We start from the raw sequence: 23,847 nt of genomic DNA, 5'->3' as shown, positions 1-23,847 counted from the left end.
TGATAAAAAAAATAACGTGAGTACATTGTTAAATACTTCAATAAAATACAACCGAACTCAGTTTTGCTCCCGCTGCCTTTTTAAAAACATTGTTTTAGCATGCATGCATGCTACCGTATGTTTTACTATGCCTGCGCCCAATAGACCCCGTAACTGAGACTGCGCCTTTTAATACGGTGCGCCTTATGGTCGTGAAAATACGGAATGCTGTTTGTGACTCAACACTTTTATACTGATATTTACAGCGGAACAAACAGGTATTAGGACTTTCTATAGAAACCTAAAGGTCAACATGCTATTTGCAGTCATTGATAAGCACTACACTACCCACAATCCTGTGGGACAACAGCAACGTGCATGCACACAAAATAGCCAATGTTGTATTGAAAATATAAATGTGGAGTCCACTTAGTTGTCACTATAAAGGTACATTTGTGCATCGTGTTCTGTGTACAAAGCACTGCATTGTTCTGTATTAAGGCTTCATGATCGCAAAGTTATTGCCCTCATCTGTCACCACTTTGAACAACCCCCCACCTTATAGAAGAAGAATCATCTTTTTTTTGTCATGAACATGCATGCATGCCCACAAAATTTGTTCTCTGCATTTAACCCATCACAGTGAACACATACACATGTTAGTGGAACACAGTGGAGCAGGGGGCAGCTGAAACGCCCGGGAGCATTTCGGGGTATCAGTGTCTTGCTCAAGGATACCACAGCCGTGAGTCCGGGGGATGTTGGTGGATGGTCTAGTCGAGGTCTTGAACCTAGGTCCCCCATGGTGGCAGGTGATGATCTTAACCATTGGTCCACGGCTGCCCATTATATGGTAGATTAAGAACATTGACCTCTACCCTGTGGTACAGTGTACCATTATTGCTCAACAATGAAAAAATGTGTTTGCTGGAACTTAATTTTTCCTAAATATGATATGACCAAAAATAATAGGGCCAGAAACATTTAAGACAAGCATGTTACAAGTCTCTGCAGATTCATTTATAAGAAATGTGACTGTACCAGGGAAAAAAAGACAATGTTAAACATTTGAAATAATTCTGTGTAGCGTACCTTGATCAAGTTATATTATGTTCATTCAGAGATACTTCAATGTCAGAGGACCATTCATGGTACACAGTGTGATGCAAAGTTTAAGGCAAAATAATAATAAAATTAAATTAAATTAAATAAAAAAAAGGAAACAGTTATTCTCGGTGTCTTTTATTAAGTAAACTGTCTGAAAAGACAGAGAAAATGTCCTAACTGTTCGTTGTATGCATATAAACCATGCAAATATATTTCCACAGTCAAACAAAATGTGTGAGTGATGCACAGGATGTGCTATTTGATCTGTCATTTCAGGAAATATCTGTCCAGACTGCTGCGGTCAGTCAAAAAAAAAAAAAAAAAAAAACAAAAAAAACAAGCAGCACTCATGCCCCAGACCGTCAACACGGGCCCACACACCAGATGGTCTCCTACCTTATAGTTCGGCTGGAAATGCAGTACTTCCACATCGCATTCCACACGGTGGTGACATCACTGGAGACCTCAGACATGCCCGAAAAAAATGTGCATCGGCCAGCGTTTCGAAAAACTAGCTACTAAAGAATTGACCAGTGGAAATAGTCTGCGTTCACTCCCTTCCACCGCAAATTATGGCCCTCATCCTTTGCTTTCCATGCAAAATCCCGCAGAGAGAGTCATTCCATCTCTGCTTAAAGTCTCAAAGCTGCAGCCCTGCTTCAAGTTGTTGCCCTAACCAGCTGATGCCGGATGACCAAGTAAGGTAAAGGCCCAGTATGCATAGCACAACACAAATGATCCCTTCTCCTGAATAAAAGCGCTCCACCCACCACAACTTTTTTCTGCTCTCTGCAACTCCGATTATTTTTTGTTCCTCCTAAGCCTGTGCTGAACAACTTCTCCTCACGCGGCACTCGCATTTAAAGTTAGCTCCCTAACAGTGATGGGCAGGGTCTACGCTGTTAGTTTAAACCACAGAAAGCGAGGGAAACGGAGCGATAGTGGCCTGAGTAACAAGTGGGCTTGAGTCCAACAATCACATAGCTTGCAATGGGAAGGCCACACTCAAGGGAGGGTGAAAGCCAGTTCAGCAGCAAGGAGAGGCTGTTTTGAGTAACAATATTCATTTGATCTAAACAGTCTTGGATATAATATGATGACATGCAAGGGAGCTTTGAGAGATGTAATGAGTTACACCCCCATGATCGGAATATTCCTATGAATCTGTGCGCTCAGATGTTTTTGGAGAGTGTAAACCTTTATTTTTAAATAAATAAAAAATCAATAAAATACCCATGAATCATAGACACGTCAGCCCTATGCAGCTGTTAGCATTTCCACCTCTTTACCGCACATCCACAGGGAACTGGAATCAAATCCCGACAACATTGAGCGAGGTACACCCTTGGCTCATGACCAGCCAATCACATGGCTGAAACAAAAGAGACTTTTTACATTACATATTGGCTATGTTTAAAAGAACAGATATAACCAGACTACTGAGCTAAATAAGAGCATATTTCCATGATGGCATTTACACAAGTTGCTTATAGAATATTCAATTCATAATCTTGTGCCACATCAAAGGGTGGTTGTTGAGTCATGCACTCATTGCATTTGTATATCATACATTGCCGCAACCTGTAATTGGCTGGCGACCAGTTCAGGGTGTACCCCGCCTCTCGCACGAAGATGAATGAATACATTGAATACATTCCCTCAACAACAACATGGCCACAACCTGAAAACATCCTTGGTTGTAGACAACCCAAATGTAGTTTCCCCAGGCATCCTCCAACCTTATCAAACACTGTAGAAGCTAAGCACTAAAGAAATCAGGTTGCAATAATAAGGTCAGCTAAAATTCAACTGTTAACTGCCTTTTAGATGGTGATTCAAATAAAACCATGTCCTGTGTTCTGGGCACCAAAAACATTCTGCCGAATACAAGGGCAACTGTCGTTTTGGTATTATAAATGAGAGTGAGCAAAAACTGCATTCATATTTGCTGACCACATGATCATAAGAGGTGCCTCTTTTCAGCTTTTGTATCTAGACCTCAAAATGTCAAAAAACACATTATGGCCACATCTCTGATATCAAACAATTCTATTCAATATTATTTGTGGTTCTTTCCTGACCAATGTGTTACAAAATGAGGTAATGGGTGGAGACAAAGCTTCATTTAGCAGTGACACAAAATGGTTGGCTTTGTGTTAATTGTCTCAGCTGCATTTCAGTTTCAGCAGCTGGAGTTTGATTGTTAGGTAAAAGGAGCATCTGAGGCCTCTGTCATTATAGGCAGTAAATGACATGCGGGCTACTTTATGGTCCCAACGCAGCAGCAGGGGGATGGGGTATGCAATTTATACAGCAGGACAGGGCAACAGCGAACCTTCTGATAAAGTTGGAACCTGCCCCACACATGCAATTGCGCACACACACACACACACGCACACACACACACACACACGCAAACAGAGCAGTGGTTGAAATGATCTGATATGTGGTTATCAAAGATCAAGACCAGTTTGAGAATGTTCCAGATGTTTCATAGTCTCATTTTCCACTGATTCATACTTTTAAGTGTGACCAAAAATATTTATAAAATGTGGATTACCTAGCCATGCTTAATGTGAGCTGCTGTTGGGACACATCTTGCACTGCAAAAATGGACTGACCGCTAATGAGGCATAGATTATGCAGGAGGTGAGAGGTGAATAGAGCAGCTTCCCAGTGGGACCGAGATGAATAAATTTTCCACTCGCCTGCTTTTCAGTAAAGGCTAAACAGACATAAACAAGATATTACCAAGTCAATAAAAGAAGTAATTCTGCAAGATGAATGGCAAGACCAAGATTTCTCTGGGGTATCAACAATAGTTCAGCCAGCTCGCAATTCACCAAACGAATGTCCGCCTCCTGAGTACTAGAGCTGGTTCTCCCACAACCAGGCAGACTTGCGGAAGCAGCTTCCAACTTATCGCTTTATGCCAACAAACATCTCTGTGGTTGTCTTCAAACCTACCTTTTATAAAAGTTGTTGTGAGGGTGCAAGCACAGCACATGCCAGTAATCCAGACAAAACGCTTTAAACTTCCACATCCTGGGCTCAGATGATCAAGAGGCGGAGCGGCGGTGGAATCCAACAACATTAAAAGACAACATGGCAGCAAATAAACATGACCTTGCTCATTTCTTGAGCCAATGAATTCCTGGCGTGGAAATCGGATTTACCCTCCTACTGGAGCGCACCCCAACTACTGGATGACAGCCGGGGAAAGCTTTAACCTGCCAGGAACAACCACGCTACTCCTGGACCGGTCTCTGTCAACATAAACCCATAAAAGCAGGCAGACTCCGAACCCCTTACGGACGTATTTGAAGAACCCAGTATTGATGCTCTGGATGCAGGCCCCGAAAGAAGCTCAGTATTAGCTGTGAGGGCTGGGTTTAGCAGTGATCCAGGTCAGTCAGTGAGTCCTCTGTGACGGTGTCTCCATACAGTGCGTCAGCTTAGGATCCTCTAAGATTCCACGGCTTCAGCTCCAGCCTTGCATGACTGCGGCCAGCACAGGTACCGGAATGTGGAGGAGTGCCCGGGCGATGAGGAAGAATCTTGCCATTGGCTGTCGAGCTCAAACTTTCCAGGGTTCTGTTTTGTCCAGCCAAATTTTGAAACCCATCTCATCCTTTCTCCTCATGCTCTCGATCTTGCTCTATCAGTCTCCCTCTCATAGGCACTGCCATCCGCACAGGACCTCCCAGAAATGTGCCGATTGCTGTTGCCAGGCAACACAAGTGTACTAGTGAAGCTTAAAACGGAAGCAGAGCAGGAATGCATTTGATTGGCTGTCTTATGGGATGGGTGGGGCTGCGGCAATGTTGTATGACCACGTGTTCGTGCATGTGTCTAGCAGAGATCCTCTCTGGAGTGTATTCACAAAGAATTTTGGATTTGCTATGGAGGCACAACAGCAGAGTGATTCATGAAATGTATTTAATAGCGGGGTAACATATGGCTGTGAGATGAAAATGTGGGGAAATTGAATTAATGTATCTTAGTGTATCATAAACCTGGAAGAAATGAAACCATTTTCCATTATGATTCAATGTCTGTAGTAGTGCTTGAATGAGCCATCACAACTTGAATGCAAATCAAACCATCTTCTGGCTAATTGTTTTGCATTGAAAACAAATGCAGTCTTGTTCTGTCTCTGCCGCAGTTCAACTCGGTCCCAGCACGGGAAAGAAGTGTTAAAGGACCTCTCATTAATATTCAGCCCCCAGTCGGGTCAAAGCAAGCAAACACTGAGATTGATGCATCGTTACACAAACATGTAGACCCTCACACTCAATTTACAAAATGCAAATAAACATGCATATGCACATAATAACAGGCTAAATGTGGTTAGATCTGTTTCGTCTGTCGACAGTTTTCCACGTGACTCTTTTCTCTCCCTTGCACCGAATCAGCCCTTCTCAAAATATAGAAAGAGCTTGGGCGTCACAAAGGCTGCACAGAAATACTGAATGGCAGCGGAGGACACAAAGGAATTAATTAATCTACACACCATTCATCAGCCATTTTCTCACAATTCACACCAGCCTAACAGAAAACAAGCTATTTTCAACATCACGGTTGCGTAGATGCTTTGTTGTCCCGAAGGTATCACACTTACTGACTTTTTGTAGTCAATAACAAACAGAGATACAAGCATCCATCACATAAAAATGTCCCTCTCTATATATACAAGCTACTTCCTTCTTTTTGATGAATGGAAAGTTGCATTCAGTGGCAAAGTGTGGGTGGAAACGGCGCTGTTTTTGTTCACAACGCAAAAGAGTCTGTCAGGAAGAGGGATTACTTCATCATTATTTGACAAGAAATACAAATGGCCCTCAAACATAAATTACAGACTTTAGGTTTCCAGGCTACAGGGCACAGAAAAGGTAATGAACCACAAAAAGATGTAATTCAGTCAGTATGCATGTTCATTTGAGCAGCAAGTTGGTGAAACAAAACAAACATGTTTTCCCCCTACATTCACAATGCTTACAGCTTGAGTTACAATGAAGTGTTGCCCGTTACGAAATGCAAACGATAGTCTTGTGCGTGTCATTCCAACATCTTGCGTCATTCTCCATGAGCCACAACGTAGCCTGCTGACATGCGAACAGGCAGATGAACAAACTACAACATGGCACCCGTTCTCGTTAGTAAATGATTTTTTCCCAGACTTCTCTGCATTATAATGGAAGCGTTCCTGCTTCTCCAGAATCATTTCTGTCATCCTATGTGTAGAACACGTTACCATTTGTGTAATCAAGTTTGTTTTTGTGTTTTCACAGCAACATTTGACTCTGCAGTCAGGAGTAAACCGGTTGTCAGCAGGGCAGATATGTCCATCTTTTGCATTTGTATATGGCTTTACTGTAAAAGCCATTCATTACATATATTGCCTCAATCTTGTCAGAACACATTCTGCTGATTGCAGAAACTGACCCCTTAATACAGTGTTTCCCTTTTTTATTTGTGTTATTTTATTATTATTGTTATTATTATATTATTTAACAATTCTTTATGAATCGCAAACCATCAGGGGAAGTAGTACCGGTAGTTGGGGGGCATGAGATTGTCAGTAACAGCAAAATTAAAGATCTTGGTTGATGGATGAGGACTGATACTGTGTTTCTAGACTAGTGCTGCCCTTTAGGTACAATGTTAGTGCAGATGGTACTCCGACAGACATGTAGCTAAACGTTGTATTGCAGAGTTCAATTGTTGCCATAACCTTCACAACGTGTGACTGAAAATGTGTCTCATACGAAATTGAATCAAACTGTACTGCATGATGGAAACACTGTTACTATATATCAGCTTAAGGCAAAACAATTTAAAAATGACAGATGTAAGTTACATCAAGTTACTCTGTGTTCATTGACCATGATAAGCGTCTAAAGGTATGATAAAAATCACCTCTGATTAATGTGGTGTTACTCAATGTTGGCCTAAAATGCACCACAAATCTAAGGGCCATAAAACGGCTTTGGTCCTGCAGTCAATGCTAGTAATGACATAATATGAAGAGCCTTCTAAGAAGCTCTGTCTCAATGCTACCGGTGTAGCATTTAACTGCAGCACTCTGACAGGGGCTGATATAGAGCATTGCAGCACAGGAACCCCACTCCTCACCGGGACTGACCCAGTCAATCACTGATAAACTGCCCTAAAGGATCTCGTCATGACCTCCCCAGAGTGATGCGCAGTCCATAAACACTTCAGTAGAAAATGGCCAGCTGCAGAAAATCATCTTGGCATTGCAAGGTCTCAAGGAGTACTCAGGTCATGCACCACATGGATGATAAGGCAACAAGAGTCACAGAAAGCATGTGGATGTTTATAACATTGCAAGGAGATTATAACAGGTCCATAATTCCCTGTGACTACCCATTAAATGAATTAAACACCAGCCTTTGATAAGACATTTTGCAAACAGATGCAACTGAAAGAAAAACATATAGAGGTGAACTATATAGTCATAGAAAAAAATTATTAGACCACCCTTGTTTCTTCAGTTTTCAAGTTCTTTAATGCCTGGTACATTTGTTTGGACAAATACGCTGTAATGTTGACAAGAAAAATAGCTCATAGTAGTTAAAGAGCTGATATCAAGCCATTCTTTATGGTTTTCTTGATAGTAACCAAAATAACTGGGAATACAATTCAGTATAATATTGTCAAATAGAACAAAGTATTATTGAATCAGCTGCATTTTCTTGTGTTCATTGTATTCTTCAGGTAATAGACCGTTAGCGGCACCACTAAATCAATCAATAAGGGATATTTTCAGAAAGAATACCAAACAAATCCCTGGGTCTGGGTGAAGGACAAACCTGAAAGTATGCCTTGGAAACGTTCCCCCCCTGCTGGCGAAATAGGGTATCATCCACAGCGAGGGAGAACAGGAGGTGGGTGAATTGCAGAATGCATCCTTATTTATTTATTTTTTTAAATCAATCACGTTTATTTCTGTTACTGAAAAAAAATAAGTGCGTAAAATAGCAAAGGTAGACATAAGGATTATGTTGGATGGTTCACTTCATCTCAAGTATTTATGTGTGTTTTCCCTATATAATAACTTCAGTTAATGTAAGAAAAAAAGGACTGTCTGCTAAGATGGATGTGCAGAGTCGTGTCCTCGTATATACACAAGGACAGATAATAGCATTTCATGTCCTTCCAGAGAGGAGCAGTGAGGAGATAATCCTGCATGGAAGGTAGTGCTCCATTTTACATACTAGTAGTACGTCACCCACATGGCAGGGTACAGCTGTTTAGCCGCCAGCCTGAGAGCAGCCACACGGAAGGTAGGGGAAGGGGAAGAAAAGAAAAGAGTAGCAAAAGAGAAGGGTAGAATAAGGAGGTGAATTCTGTCAAAAATAAACTCTTCCAGGTTTCGGCTTTTTATACAATAAAAAATAAAAAACAGATGTGAATTTGATCCCTGTCAAGGAGCGCCTGTAACACAGAGACTTATCATTCAGCACGTGCAGACAGAACAGCCACTAATAAAGCCATGCAGCTAGCACACAAGGTAGCATGTTCAGTGAAGTGCCGTCGTACTGTATATGACACAACATCCGTGCTGATAAACCTATCTGCTTCTTCTGCCGGAGGAACAGAATGTTCTGGAGGTGCATCTGTTTCTGATGCTCTCCTCTGTGCTATCTGCTGTTGGCAAAGGCAGCGCCTTATTATGGTATGTTTCAAGCCTCTGATGCATCAGCACTAGCAGGTCCCCCGAGGAAACTTTAATTCACCGAGACGTGCATCCGAGAGCACAGCACATCCCGTTGGCTTTGATCATCTTTGAACATGATTGAAAAACTCAGCCGCTAAACACTCTGGGAAACGCTGCAAATGTCCAGCTGTTGACGTTTCGGTGCGCAGATGACAGGCTGTGTGAATTGACTGAGTAAAGCCTCATCCAAAGCCCAAGCTATTTTGGTAAATGCCAAAAAGGCACTGTCATGTAAGACTACAGGTTGCTTGACTGAGTGACGCTAGCTTTATATCTCAGCAGAAAGCCTCTTGATCCTTCTGTGATCCCCTCTAACCTGCTTACTTGTGGGGCAGCACAGTAGCCTGGTGGTTATGGTTAGAAAGTCTTGACTTTGCATGTTCTCCTACACTAACTTGGCCATATGTGTGAATGTGAGTGTTCATGGATGTTTGTCAGTCCTGTGATTGACAACTGATCCGGTCCAGGGTGTATTTCGCCACTCACCCTAAATCAGCGGGGAAAGACACCTTCCTCAATACGATGAGCGGTACAGAAAATAGATCAATGTTCCACTATAGTTAGTTTTTTCCCCCTACTTTGTTCTGTCCGAGCTTTTCAGATTAAACACTGGCGGTTTAATGCCTGCTAATTTGTCAAAGTCAATAAAAACAAATTAGCTCTGGGTAATAATAGTAAAAAGGGGTGTGAAATTGGAGTGACTGGGTTTAATTAATCGAAAGGATCGAAAATTATCGCAAGTAATGCAGCTGTGAAAACATCAGTCCACATCACCCTCGAAGCCTTAAATCTACATTGGACTATTTCCTTGAGATCAAACTTAGATTCATATGTGCAAAAGAAATTAAGCGGCTAATAGTGGACAATGCGAAAGAGCAACTTATTTTATGGAAGTTTAAGTTTCAGCAAAATTAACAAAATAGCTTCTTCTGAGTTGAGATGAATGACGAAAGAATTAAATGAATACAGTGGGTACGGAAAGTATTCAGACCTCCTTAAAGTTTTCATTATTTGTTATATTGCAGGCATTTGCTAAAATCATTTAAGTTAATTTTTTCCCCTCAATGTACACACAGCACCCCATATTGACAGAAAAAAACACAGAATTGTTGACATTTTTGCAGATTTATTAAAAAAGAAAACTGAAATATCACACAGCCAGAAGTATTCAGACCCTTTGCTCACTATTTAGTTGAAGTACCCTTTTGAGCTAATACAGCCATGAGTCTTTTTGGGAATGATGAAAGAAGTTTTTCACACCTGGATTTGGGGATCCTCTCCAGTTCTGTTAGGTTGGATGGTGAACGTTGGTGGACAGCCATTTTCAGGTCTCTCCAGATTGCTCAATTGGGTTTAAGTCAGGGCTCTGGCTTGGCCATTCAACAAAAGTCACGGAGTTGCTCTGAAGCCACAAGTTCGTTATTTTAGCTGTGTGTTTAGGGTCACTGTCTTGCTGGAAGGTGAACCTTCGGCCCAGTCTGAGGTCCTGAGCACTCTGGAGAAGATTTTCGTCCAGGATATCCCTGTATTTGGCCGCATTCATCTTTCCTTCGATTGCAACCAGTCGTCCTGTCCCTGCAGCTGAAAAACACCCCCACAGCATGATGCTGCCACCACCGTGCTTCACTGTTGGGACTGTATTGAACACGTGATGAGCAGTGCCTGGTTTTCTCCACACATACCGCTTAGAATTAAGGCCAAGAAGCTCTATCTTGTTCTCTTCAGACCAAAGAATCTTATTGTTCACCACCTTGAGTCCTTCAGGTGTTTCTTTTTTTAGCAAAGTCCGTGCAGGCTTTCATGTGTCTTGGACTGAGGAGAGGCTTCCGTCGGGCCACTCTGCCATAAAGCCCCGACTGGTGGAGGGCTGCAGTGATGGCTGACATTCTAGAACTTTCTCCCATCTCCCGACAACATCTCTGGAGCTCAGCCGCAGTGATCTTTGGGTTCTTCTTCAACTCTCTCACCAAGGCTCTTCTCCCCCGATTGCTGTTTGGCCGAACGGCCAGCCCTAAGAAGGGTTCTGGTCGTCCCAAACGTCTTCCATTTCAGGATTATGGAGGCCACTGTGCTCTTAGGAACCTGAATTGCAGCAGAATTTTTTTTATAACCTTGGCCAGATCTGTGCCTTGCCACAATTCTGTTTCTGAGCTCTTCAGGCAGTTCCTTTGACTTCATGATTCTCATTTGCTCTGACATGCACTGTGAGCTGCAAGGTCTTATATAGATAGGTGTGTGGCTTTCCTAATCAAGTCCAATCAGTATAATCAAACACAGCTGGACTCCAATGAAGGTGTAGAACCATCTCAAGGATGATCAGAAGAAATGGACAGCACCCGAGTTAAATATATGAGTGTCACAGCAAAGGGTCTGAATACTTATGGCTGTGTGATATTTCAGTTCTTCTTTTTTTATATTGTTTTTGTTGTTTTACTTGGTCTGCCAAAGCACTTTTTAACGTTAAAACATGTTTAAAAAGTGCTGTATTATATATTATTATTAGTATTGCATTATTATTATTATTAGTAGTAGTAGTAGTTGTAGAAGTAGTAGTAGGAGCATTATTATTATTATTATTATTAATTAAAGTTTCTTGGTGAAACTGTGAATTCTATTCTAAATAATAATGACACTATATTAGTAGCAGCCATGTGAGCTGTAGTCACGTTTGGCAGCGCACTGTCAGAGCAGTTGCCAGATGAGGGTGGGGGTGTTGGGGGGTGGGGGGGAATCAAAGGTTATAATGATGACAGGGCTGTACATACACACAGCATGTTTCCGTGCTTCAACAAATGATTCACTTCCAGCTCTGCATTATTTTGCCCACATGCACCGATGCCATGTGTGCTGACAGCAGGCTCTGTGCCAGCCTATGTGCCAGCAATGCAATGCAGTGCAGTGTAGTCGTTGCCTAATGCAAGAGCACTAAGCATTGTGGAGGTTTCCTCGCAGCATATTTGCAGTGTTTGTGCTTAGTACTTCCTCTGCAAAGGCTCGGGGATGGAAAAGGAGAATGTGCTGTCAGCTGTGGTGACGCACTTGCCATTTCATCAGCGCTTGCGTCATTTGAGCAGGAGCACCACATTGAGACACTCTCAGCCAATCATGGGAAATGGGCATTCCTGCTGTAGCAGCTTCATGACATGAACACCCTCTTAGCATGTCAATGAAGCGTACTAGTGTTTAAAAGGAACAGTGAGTACAAAAAAAATTTCATTTGTGGCTATTAATTGGTGCGCAAGGATCTTGACGGCAATGTCACAGCCATCACAGTCAAGTCATCATGTTGTTGCATGTTCATCATCTCCAAGACCAAACCTCAAATGATGTGGTTCATTTCACCCTCCTGTCAAGATAGTCCCGCAAAATTTGATTGACTCATTCAAGGTGCATAATGTGTCCCTTCTGAGTGCTCTGAAATTTACAGGAAAATCAAGCCACGTTTACAACGCAATAAGCTGTCTGACACTGGATGACAAAGCTTGATCTGACATCAAAATGGGATGTTCAAAATCCTGCTGCTGGTACCTTGGGTTGTAATGATGAGCATAGTGTGTGTATAGGCACACTGAGCACCTCCTAAAATGGTCTGTATTACAAGTGGACCAGCCAGGACACGCTAATGTTGTGTAAGTTCAAACACAAGTGCTCAGGTCCTTCCAATATTGAATATGTCATGGAATTCACTATGGTAAGTTTCTTAATACAAATGTGCATTTGCAATTACAGTTTACCAAGATGGATTAAAAGTCTAATTTCACCTCACAAATCTAGGGAAGGCCCATCCATTTTCAGTACCGCTTATCCTCACTGGGGTCGAGGGCGTGCTGGAGCCCATCCCAGCTGACTCTTGGCAAGAGACCATGAACTCGTCGCCAGCCAATCGCAGGTCACACATAGACAAACAACCATTCACATGCACATTTGTACCTACGGACAATTTAGAGTCTTTAATTAACCTACCATGCACGTTTTTAGAAATGTGGGAGGAAACCGGAGTACCCGGAGAAAACCCACACAGGCATGGGGAGAACATGCAAACTCCACACAAGCGAGGCCGGATTTTGAACCCGGGTCCTCAGAACAGTGAGGTCGTCCACCGTGCCTGCCAGGCCCTTTATTCCTAAACTATGCCCTCGCAGCTTAGTAAGATGACAAAAGTATGTTAGACCCTCTATTAATTACCACCGGATCTATTTTAAAAACACAGTAACCTAAGTTGACTAAATCATACACCTGGTGTTGTTACTTTTTTGCTGAGGTTTCTACGCCTCGCCTAGCATACCTAGTGTCCATTTGCAGTGCAACAAATTATACACAATGGTGTTGCTAAATATACTCACAGGCCATCATATTTTACAGTATTCAACCCAAGGAAATGCCAGCCTCCCTTCAGGATGGACTCGGGAAGCATGTTTAAAGGCAGAGACAGCCTTCAGCTAAGCCCTAGACCTCTGCTCTCAGCCTCCCAGTGTTGTAGGCTCAACATTAGAATTCCACAGGAGCCGGCCAGTGAAGATGAAATGACATTTACAACAGAACAGGCTCATCTTGCTCCTGTTCCTCATTAAAGGACTATTGGCCAGACACAGAGAGCCCCAGTCTGTTTGACTGGAAGCGAAGCCAACACATTAGCAGCATATGTCCCATGTCCTTTTACAAAAGGAGATACTACACAAAGTCAATTTGCACTTTTTTTTTAACTCTGTCTGGTAAGCCTCAAGATTCAAGATGTGTAATGTGATTCTATTAGGGCTAGAGCTGGGACCAAACCCAGAATTAAAACAACTAACAAGAGCACTGACCTCTGCCAGGGTCATATAAGTCGCGTCATGTTGTACATTTGAAAAGTCGTAAATTAATCAAGATTATTCCCATCTAGTCCATGCAATGCAAAGGGGGTTGAGATCACTCGAACTGAAGGATGGAAAGGTTGTTGTGTTTGGTTGAGTTTTCAAACTGACAATGTAAATGTCACTCAGTAGAGGAAGATGTCCACCAAGCCTGAATGTCATTTAGCAAGCTACTTCCGGGTTGACTGGAAGACAACGTAATTTTACGAATGAAGACGTGTTGGCAATGTTAGCTTTGGGGGTGGACAAATACACTCAAGCTATAGTGGAAATACACTTTTTTTTAAATGATTTCTTTTTTTTCTTTCCATCCTTTTCAAAATCATGTGAGAGCTGGTTTGAGGCTCTTGCCCCATGCTTTCATGCTTGGCACAGGTTATTAACAAATTGATTTGCACCAATATGTCATGGTGTTTTTCTTTGCACATGCAACAAATCTCCACAAACTTTCAGTGGGAAAAAGTAGTTCATGATTTATGCTAGTAACAAACGTATCCAAAGGCAGGAGAAAATACAAGTTGTTCTGTCACGCTTGTGGTGGGGGGGGGGGGGGAGAGAAGAAGAGGAAGGGTATTTCTAATCAAGCATGCAATTAAAGTCTAATCACTGAGGGAACTTGATGGTTTGGATGACCGCATGCATGGAAACACGGGAGATTTAAACCAGCAAACGACATTAACTGTGAAGGACTCAGTGAAGGTCTCATTTTCATTTAGATGACTGATTCCCTTCTATGCTATTAGATTGCGACATGACAGGGCAATCTAGCTCCACATTATGCACAAGCCGGTAAGTATGAGTGTGAACATTTGCAAATGGTCACGTACAGTACATGCTACATGGTTGTTGAGGAATCAGGGTCAACAGACACTGACATGTAACGCATGTAAAGCACTTTCTATGGAGGCAAATAAAGATAGAGTGCTTCATCAGGCTAATATGGCAGTTTGCTTTTTTGCACAATAACAAGCAAGGGGCGGTTATACACAGGTACAATACAGGTAAGCATCAACCTCACCAAATTCCTAAAACCACACAATAGTGGACACAAGATTTTTGGATGTGGAGATTTTCCAGTCAAACATATATATATATATATATATATATATATAAATGTATACATTTATATCCACACACAAAAAGAGGTGAAAGGAACCCAGCATCAATCCACAAATGACTAATTTTCCGCAGCAACCCGACACTCAAAAGACAATCAACTGCATGACTCTCATTCATGCCAACACAAAACATTATGACCACGTGTGGTGTCGTTTATTCTTCAATCTTCTAGTTTCTCACTCACATAAGCAAATGTTACAGCTCGCTGCCCCTCCCCAGGAACAGCATTGTTGTTGACCAAGCACTTAGAGGGAACGTGATAGGACAGAACAAGGTCTGGATGCCATACGTGACGCAGCATTGACACTACACACAGAGGACGGCTTCCACCTCCACCCACCCGCCTGGTGCTTCTGTGAAAGAGAGCCACACCAGGCGGTGGGAACAGTCTGGTGGTCCAGACCACTGAATACGCTACTCACATGTCATACAGCCGGTATCCGATGGCGGAGCCTGGTCGGCTGGGGTGGGATCCCGGGTCTCGCAATCGCCGGGGATCCGTGCTGCTCACCACGGCACGCCACACGCTTGGCTTGTCCATCCTGCCTGTATGCTGGTCAATGGGACTCAACAGTGGGACGGCGTGCGCACACGAGGCTCACTCACATTAACGCTCCCCCTCGCTCCCGTCACAAACACAGGCTGCCAGGGAGCAGTGTGTGTGATGTAACGAGGAGCATCCAAGAGGCTGCAGAGGGAGGGGTGGGGAGGGGGGGGGGGGGGGGTTGGTGGTGCGGGTGTGTGAATCTAGTGATGCTGGCAGAGGAGGAGTGTGTTGTAGAATGGCATGACCTGATGAAAGAGCAGCTTCAAAGCATGTTGGATGATGTGAGACAGTGCCCAGGGAAACTGCCTCTTCAAAACCTACAGGACAACTACAAGAGAAGATGTATTGCCTCTACAGGCATCGGCGTACGCCACTCTTCACCCTCTTATGTCCTCTCAGTAGTACAGTCCTCATCAAGGCCACTGGATTGGCTCCTTGGTCTCCATAGAAACAGGAGGATGTGTCAGAGGTAGGGCTCATTATCATGCCTTCTCTCTCCTCACATCCCATTTTGTTTTGACTCCTCTCTCTGTTGTCCTTATATCTGCCTCTTTTCCAATTTCTTGACTCCTCACATGCTACCCACTCCGCTCTCCCTCCCATCTGTGCCAGTTCTCAAATCAATGCATTTCTCGGTGTGAGTGTCATTCAAAACAGACGAGGCTGTCCAAACCATTCAGTACAGATGTAAAGATGCTCCATGGATACAGTTAAGTCTTTCTGCAGAGTAATAATGAATACACAAGGAAAAACGCTAACTGATAAATAAATAATAAAAAAGACAAATTGACAGCCGGTAACCATGGTAAATTATGACTTAATTAATGTATGTATTATAACACGGATATCATATGTTGTACAAAGGACAGCAATACTATAATTTAAAAATATATATATTTAAGGCAGCAGTCTTCAAAATCGTGTGATATATTTTTTGGTTTTGACACCAGCATCCTATGCAGGATTGCAGGCAGACAGAAACGTTTCTACGGAAAAAACCTTGTGTGGGGCAAATTACACATACACACAAACTGTCTCAGGATGCATTTAATCAGGGGCGGGCTCGTAGTCACTCTGCTCTGTCAGTGTTGAAGCCAACTCATGCTGTCAGACCTTTGCTGTTTCCTTAATGAACCTGTGTAGAGGCTAATTGTACACGTACGTCATCGCAGTGCAATTACACTGCTTGTGTTCCTTGTAATTATCAAGGAAGAGTGCAGATCCCTCCAGTTCTGACATGCTCTGATGAGCTGCACATGAGCATCTGAATATAATATTTCATAACTGTTGGATACCAACAACGCATCCACACACCCTAGTGAACACTGTTAAACAAAAAACTCTTTCTGTTCATTTGTAAACTAACTGTTGGCAGATTATGTTGATATGAATGCCACATTTCCCCCTCTCAGTGCAGTTGATGTCAATATGGTACAAATATAGTAGAGCAGGCTTGGGACAAAATTTTGATATTGTGATACATCACATTGTTTTACCCTGAAGTTTGCAGATGACACCACTGTCATCGGCCTCATCAAGGACGGTGACGAGTCTGCATATCGACAGGAAGCGGAGCGGCTGGAGCTGTGGTGCGGGCGACACAACCTGGAGCTGAACACGCTCAAGACGGTAGAGATGATCGTGGACTTCAGGAGGCATCCTTCGCCACAGCTGCCCCTCACGTTGTCCAGCTGCCTTGTGTCAACCGTCGAGACCTTCAAGTTCCTGGGAATTACAATCTCTCAGGACCTGAAGTGGGCGAACAACATCAACTCCGTCCTCAAAAAGGCCCAGCAGAGGATGTACTTCCTGCGGCTTCTGAGAAAGCACGGCCTGCCATCGGAGCTGCTGAGACAGTTCTACACAGCGGTCATCGAATCGGTCCTGTGTTCTTCCATCACAGTCTGGTTTGGTGCTGCTACAAAAAAGGACAAACTCCGACTGCAACGGACAATCAAAACTGCTGAAAGGATTGTCGGTACCCCCCTACCCACCATTGAGGACTTGCACGCTGCCAGAACTAAGACAAGGGCGTGCAAAATCCTCTCGGACCGTCTGCACCCCGGTCACCGGCTCTTCCAGCTCCTTCCCTCAGGTAGGCGCTACCGATCAACGCAAACTAGAACTAGTAGACATTCCAACAGCTTCTTCCCTCTTGCGATCAACTTCTTAAACACCTAACCTATAATTCCATTACAACAAGCTGGCAATTTTTTGACTTGAGTTCGTTGTCACATTTCTGTGGGGCCAATTATGTATTATGTATTACTTGTGCACTCACTGTAGTTGTCTCGCCATGCTGCACTATTTGCATATACTGGCCACTCATGCCAGAGTAGCATCTGCTCCATTTGCACACTGATTGAGGAGTATCTGTAACATTTGCACAACCGACATTGTCCCAGATGATCGCACTACTCGTCACTTTAAACCGCATTCACTCCTTGAAGTCTCGGCGCCCTTTGCACAATGGTCATTGCACCGGACTATTGCAATATTAGTCGTTCGAACTGCTCTAAGTGCTAGAGGACTCTGCATCTTTTTGCACAATTGTTTTTTGTCAATGTCTTTATGTCCCCAAAGTGTTCTGTAAATTGACTGTTTGTTGTACTAGAGCGGCTCCAACTACCGGAGACAAATTCCTTGTGTGTTTTGGACATACTTGGCAAATAAAGATGATTCTGATTCTGATTCTGATTCTGATCAATATAACACATTTTGACAAATAAAGAGTTACAAGAATGGACCCAACTGTCGTTATTTTTTGCATAATGAATTTAATGTTTGGAGCTAATGATTAATTAAAAGTAAAGGTCTATATTGTTGCTGAACCAAGTGTAATTAATGCACCCAAGTTAGATTAGGGGGAGGAAAATCTTGCTTTATCTAATTGTGACTTTTGTTGATTTCAGTGGAAAATATAAAGGCAATGCATTGATCATGGGCTGTGTGTAAAAGCATGGAATTTTACTTTGCTATGTTTGTTCAAAACTGGGAGAAATTCCACCTTGTCATGCAAGTAATCATTTTAAAGCATTCCAATTTCCTAATCTCTATTTGGCAAATCTGCTTTTTATTGGACTGTAAAAGTGTTTTTGTATTCACTTGTTTCTTTTTTTTTTCATCTTATGTAGGATTTATGCACAAAAAAAAAGTATATTTCATTTGACTGCACCCTTCTGTTGATTGGTTGACAAAGAACTTTCACAGGATTGAAAGGCGAAAAAGACACAACCCTATTAGGAGACTCCACGATGCAACATTGGTATGATGTGACACTTTATTAAGTACCAGATGCAACACTCCGCTGTGGACGACACAGAACAGAAAAGTATGGCCGGGGGGACATAGACGGCCTGCTTTGTTTTTTTAATCCGGCCCAACAAGCAATTATATTATCCTGTCATATTTGTAATTTTCGATTTATTTATCTCATTAAATAATTGCTTAATGGATTTATAGTAAGTAACAAAAGATATTAGGGAATTAAACTATTTTACATCACAATTAAATCTATTTTATGAAGTAATTGGTTAATGAAATAATACACTTTTACCCAACAAAATCTTGAAAAGTCAATCGTGCCCATTATACATAGGTATAGTAAAAGTTAAAAAAATTCCTTCACAGTGAACACAGATATATGAATACATATATTTTACAAAAGCCATCAATTGCCGTAGTTTTAAATCTCGTGATTTATAAGTTTACATCATATTTAGGTTCACTTTTAAATGTTATAATTGCCCTTGCCCCTCCCCTTGGGACTGGTCGGGGCGCTTCAGTTGGGCTCAGGACCTCCCTCTCCCTGGGTCCTGGGTGGTCGGTGGCGTCCCCCTGGGTGGGTCCCCTGCTTGACGGGCTCGCTGAGTCTTGGTTAGTTATTGCATGTCATCACCGGGTGTCCCCCCTCCAGCCCCTCACAACTTCTACCACATCCATGGAGGGTCAGTTCAAATGGTGCTACTGTTGCCAGTAGGGTGGGCATGATAATGATTTAACTGATTGTTCACAATTCTGACCATGGTGTGGAATTGATGATCAATTTGTCTGGAAGCAATGGAGGCAAAATAAAGTGCAGTAGTTTACTGTGGCCAAGAACAGTGCTGTTGATACTATCTCAACAAGTATGTAGTCTAAACAAGAAGAGGATATTTGAGCTACAGTCATCTGATAGCAAATACTCAAGGCAGTTTTCTGCTCAATAAAACACTGGCATCAAAACAGCAAGCAGCTTGAAACAGTCAGAGAGCGATTCTCCCATTGCACTACAATATACAGGATATTTCTTCCCCATAATTAATAGTTAAAGCAAATTTAGCCAAATGCCCATCCCTAGCTGTCAGCATCAGCTTAAATGCATGTTCAGCTGTTGGTTATCATCTGTAGATCCAGGGAAACGTTGCATGCCATAGAATCTGCTGGGGGAGGGGCTCACTTGGGGCACAGTGAGCTCGATGAGTTAGCAGTCAGGGCACACACAGAGGAGCAAGTGAGCTAAGATGCTGTTTCGAATGGACAAAGAGCCATACATTCATGGTTTACAGTGAATGTGAAACACCTTTCAACACAAAAGCTCAAGCTTTGAGGCATCCAGAGGCATGCACACATATAAAGAACACACTTGCAAGGGCTAAGTTCACCATGTCATCACATTTTCTGCTCAACTGTGGTCCTACACACCTGGACATGCAGCTCATGTGGCCTTTTTACATCCATGTATCGCATATGTTGGCCTCACGTGCACCGTCATCGTTCTCCCCTGCCACCATATGCTTGCTTTAATCCCGCCACCCGCATAAAATATGGGCCGTCAAGATGCACATCTGTGTGTGCAGCATATGAATACATTGAGCCTCACATACTGTATATACCATGTGCGTGAACTACACGAGCACCATGAGTGCAGACTTCTAATTGCAAATCAATTACAAGCTAATTTTCCAACGTATTTGTCATTGAAGCAGCAAGAGAGATTCTAGAGGGTATAAATCCTCCAAATTTACCAAAACAACTGTCCACTAACGCAACATCAAATCTTACAATGGTGTCCTAAGTAGGGACCATATAAAGTTCGGATGTGGATAGAGTGAATGGACGCATTAGATGAACTTGTATAGTAACATCAAATATACAAGATGTTGTGACCGGTTGTGTAGTTGAGTACTCATCTGACAGGCAGTGCAAGTTCAGCTCCCACTCAGTGACTGTGTGCATGTGACTGTGAATAGTTGTCTGTCTTGATATGTACCCTGTGATTGACTGGCGACCAGTCCACAATATAGTTGACCTTTAGGCCAAAGTCAGCTGGGATAGACTACAGTTCCCAATGACCATGAACAGGATCAGCTGTGACAAAATGGATGGATGGATGAAATTTAGTGTTCATATTAACAAGGCTATGTGCTACATCTTGACCAAAGGCAGAGGAATAGTTTGCACTAGTTGGCAGCAACCAAAAGGAAGGTGCAGTTTCATCACTCTCAAGTTGTTTGCTGGCTAATAAAGTAGCCATTGTGGCTACGAACATTGTTTCCTGGTTCAGTGATGTGTAATGTTTTTAATTGATAAAAAATAGAAGACATTTAGAAGGAACAAAGACAAAATTTGAAAATAACCAGCCTAACTGAAAAAAACCTCCACTTTCTAGATGCTAGTAAAAGCTACCTGTTGCTCCAGTGTGTTCTTACAGAATTCAGTACTGGGATGACGAGAGCAAATTCGTGAATGCCAATAAAATTTCTCATGAAAAAAAAGATCTTAGGAGTTAAGTTGTTCACATAACTCGCTTTTGAGCAACTGGTGTGGAATTAACTTCCTCCTTATTCCATATTGTTTATTTTATTCTTCATCGCCTTGCGATTTACTGCGGAGCAGTCCAGAATTTAGTCCACCTGTTGCCCAAAGTCACCAAAAATAGGCTCCATCCTTTGCAGAGACCCTGAACAGGAAGTACAGCGGTATAGCTAAGGTCGCTGCCAATCTCACTTGAATTGCTTTAACACATCTGATTGGCCACCAAAAAGCAAGCTCGATATAATTTGACACCACAAAAACAGAACTCCCCCACCTCCCTTGTTTAGGGTTAGCCCCCTTCCCAGAATCTTTCTTATCAAGTCGAGACAAGACATGGTGTAGTGTGACCTTCATACCTCTGCTCAGTGTATATGAACTCACACACCTTATCTTCTCCCGGGCTGCTTTGCAGGGGGGCCTGGCTCAAGATCAAGAGACTTGAGGCCTCTCTATAGAGCAGTGATTCCCCAAACAGGGTGCCATTCAAATTGTTTGGAGATATTATCAAGGTTAAATTTTTTTTTTCAAATTTCACTTAATTTCTCCAAAAATTATTATTGATAAATTGCCTATTTATTTTTGCTCATCTATCTATGCCAGATACAAGTAGTGGCAGGCAAAACAATTAAATGCTCTTCCATAAGATGGTACAATAAAGGTGTATCCACTTGTGTAGCCATTCCTAAAACAGAATAAGTCAAGGTTTCGAGCAGTTTATCAGCGTTGTGTTTCATTAAACAGGCCCAAATTTCACACTACGTACTTTTGTGAGTACGTTGAGACAAGATCATCATCATTTCAGCATACCAATGGTTTTTATGATATTTGTGTTTGGTAGTGTACTGTGAGATTTATTTTATGTAAAATGTGTGCCTTGGCTCAATAAAGGTTGCGACATGCCACATACCACAAGGTGGCAGTGCATGCCCTCTGCAGAGTAAGCCGCTGCTGATACGCTCAGTGTCATTGCTTGAAGAACATGTCCATTAGTTATAGTTTAGCAGACAGTAAAGAGACATTATCGCCGTAGCCAGAAGGTACATTAAATCCTTTACATTAATATGGGCTAAATTACTGAGTTACATTTTTTGATCAAGGTATCAATAAATCAAAGATTGGGTTAGACCATTTAAGTTCCCCGAGTATTAAATCTTCATCTTACCTAAATGTTTAATTCAGTGTGTGCGTGCGCAACTTCAGAAGAACTACAAACTCTGAGGTCAACTCGTCGTGGGGCAGAGGGTAAGTGGTACGGCCTACAACCAGAGGGTCGCCGGTTCATATCCCCACCCCAGCACATATTGTCTTTGTCCCTGGGCAAGACACTTAACCCACATTGCCTATGAACAAATGTGGTTGGATGTTTGTTGGTGGTCGGAAGGACCGTAGAAGAAGCCACGCCATCAGATTGCCCCAAGGCAGCTGTGGCTACACAAGTAGCTTACCAACAGTTTATGACTGTGGAGTGAATAAATGATGTGTGCAATTGTAAAGCATTGGTATGCATTATGATGACGACGAGGATTGTCATTTTCACTTCTAGTGGATATACTGTATAGTAGCTACTGTATATGAAGACCAAGTGTCCTGATGCATTTGTCCATAATGCTCTTGTGCAACTACATTTAACTAATGTGTGTTGACAGGGGCGATTCTAGGATCAGTGGTTTTGCCATGCTGGGATTCATTTTACGGGTGCTTCAGCACCACCAAAAAGGGCTAGAAACAGAAAGCAATTCAGTAGCACCCTGGCTTAAATATTGTCACATGTACAGGACACAAAAACTACGGTAATTTCTTTCAATAAAATTCAAACAGAGGACGGTGGTACTGTCTGACCACCTGAATCATTTCTTATAGGGAGAGAAAAAAAATGTCAGTTAACTCCTACCTAACAACATAAACAGTGACTGACTAGTAATGATAATAGTGCTTTGGTACTGAGTGGTTGAAGTTTACAAATGTGCTACATATCCTGGTTTTAAGTCAGGCACTATTGGTGGCGCAGACAACTTTTGAGGAAATGGGAATGGGCTGTATTTTTGTCTTCGAAAATGGACTAGAAACACCCATGTGTGGTGGTAACAACAGCTAGGAAACCATTGAGATGAAATACGAGAGATTTAGCTATTTTCATACAGTTATTCTTTGTAAAAACATCATGCTGCAATGCTGATCTTTGACAGAAAGAGGTCACCGCGTGAAGGTTCCTGCTGTGATCGATTTGGCCTTGAGCCGTAGAACATGAGAGAGAAGAGTCAAACAAGTAATTCAAAACATCCCATCATCGTAATTCAAAACATCTCATAGCTACTAACTGCCACAAAGAGAAAGCCATATCTTGGCCCCCTCAGGCCTGAACTCGAGTGGTGATGTGTTATAGGACTTTTGTACTCGTCACGGACCATCCATAACGAACACCATGTTGAAACACAAGGGTGTCCATATGTGCACTTGGAAACTGGACACCCGGGGCTGCAGTTTGATGATCTACTTTGTCTTGGTAACTTGGATGAAGAGAGGCGCGGAGCTGTCAACTGATCACCACCTGGTGGGTGGTGGCTCCGATGGCGTTCCTGGCAGATTTAAACATATTATGTGGGTCTGTTAGGAACATCTGGCAGAGTCCTATGTCAGAAGAAACTTCAACGCCCACCTCTGGGAGACCTTCAAGCATGTCTCAGGCGAGGCGGGGGACATTG

At 42.5% G+C, this 23,847-nt stretch overlaps 1 protein-coding gene across 7 annotated transcripts in view; it reads right to left on the bottom strand.

Moving 5' to 3' along the window:
• Nucleotides 1–23,847, bottom strand: part of LOC133409169 (IQ motif and SEC7 domain-containing protein 1-like) — a 129,339-nt gene that overhangs the window by 51,276 nt on the left and 54,216 nt on the right. Inside the window, exon 1 of one of the 7 annotated variants that reach the window (XM_061688839.1) lies at nucleotides 15,225–15,438. The exons of 4 other annotated variants lie outside the window; for them this stretch is intronic. In XM_061688839.1, the coding sequence (XP_061544823.1) occupies nucleotides 15,225–15,343 (119 nt within the window). In that variant the 5' untranslated portion in view covers nucleotides 15,344–15,438. Of the gene's footprint in view, nucleotides 1–1,482; nucleotides 1,681–4,053; nucleotides 4,073–15,224; nucleotides 15,439–23,847 lie in introns of those variants that run through there. 2 more of the 7 variants (XM_061688858.1, XM_061688848.1) reach the window with 2 other exon arrangements.

This window comes from Phycodurus eques, chromosome 1, assembly GCF_024500275.1.
Source record: "Phycodurus eques isolate BA_2022a chromosome 1, UOR_Pequ_1.1, whole genome shotgun sequence".
Classification (NCBI taxonomy): domain Eukaryota; kingdom Metazoa; phylum Chordata; class Actinopteri; order Syngnathiformes; family Syngnathidae; genus Phycodurus; species Phycodurus eques.
The sequence above is the reverse complement of the archived record's forward strand: the minus strand, read 5'-3'. Positions and strand labels throughout refer to the sequence as shown.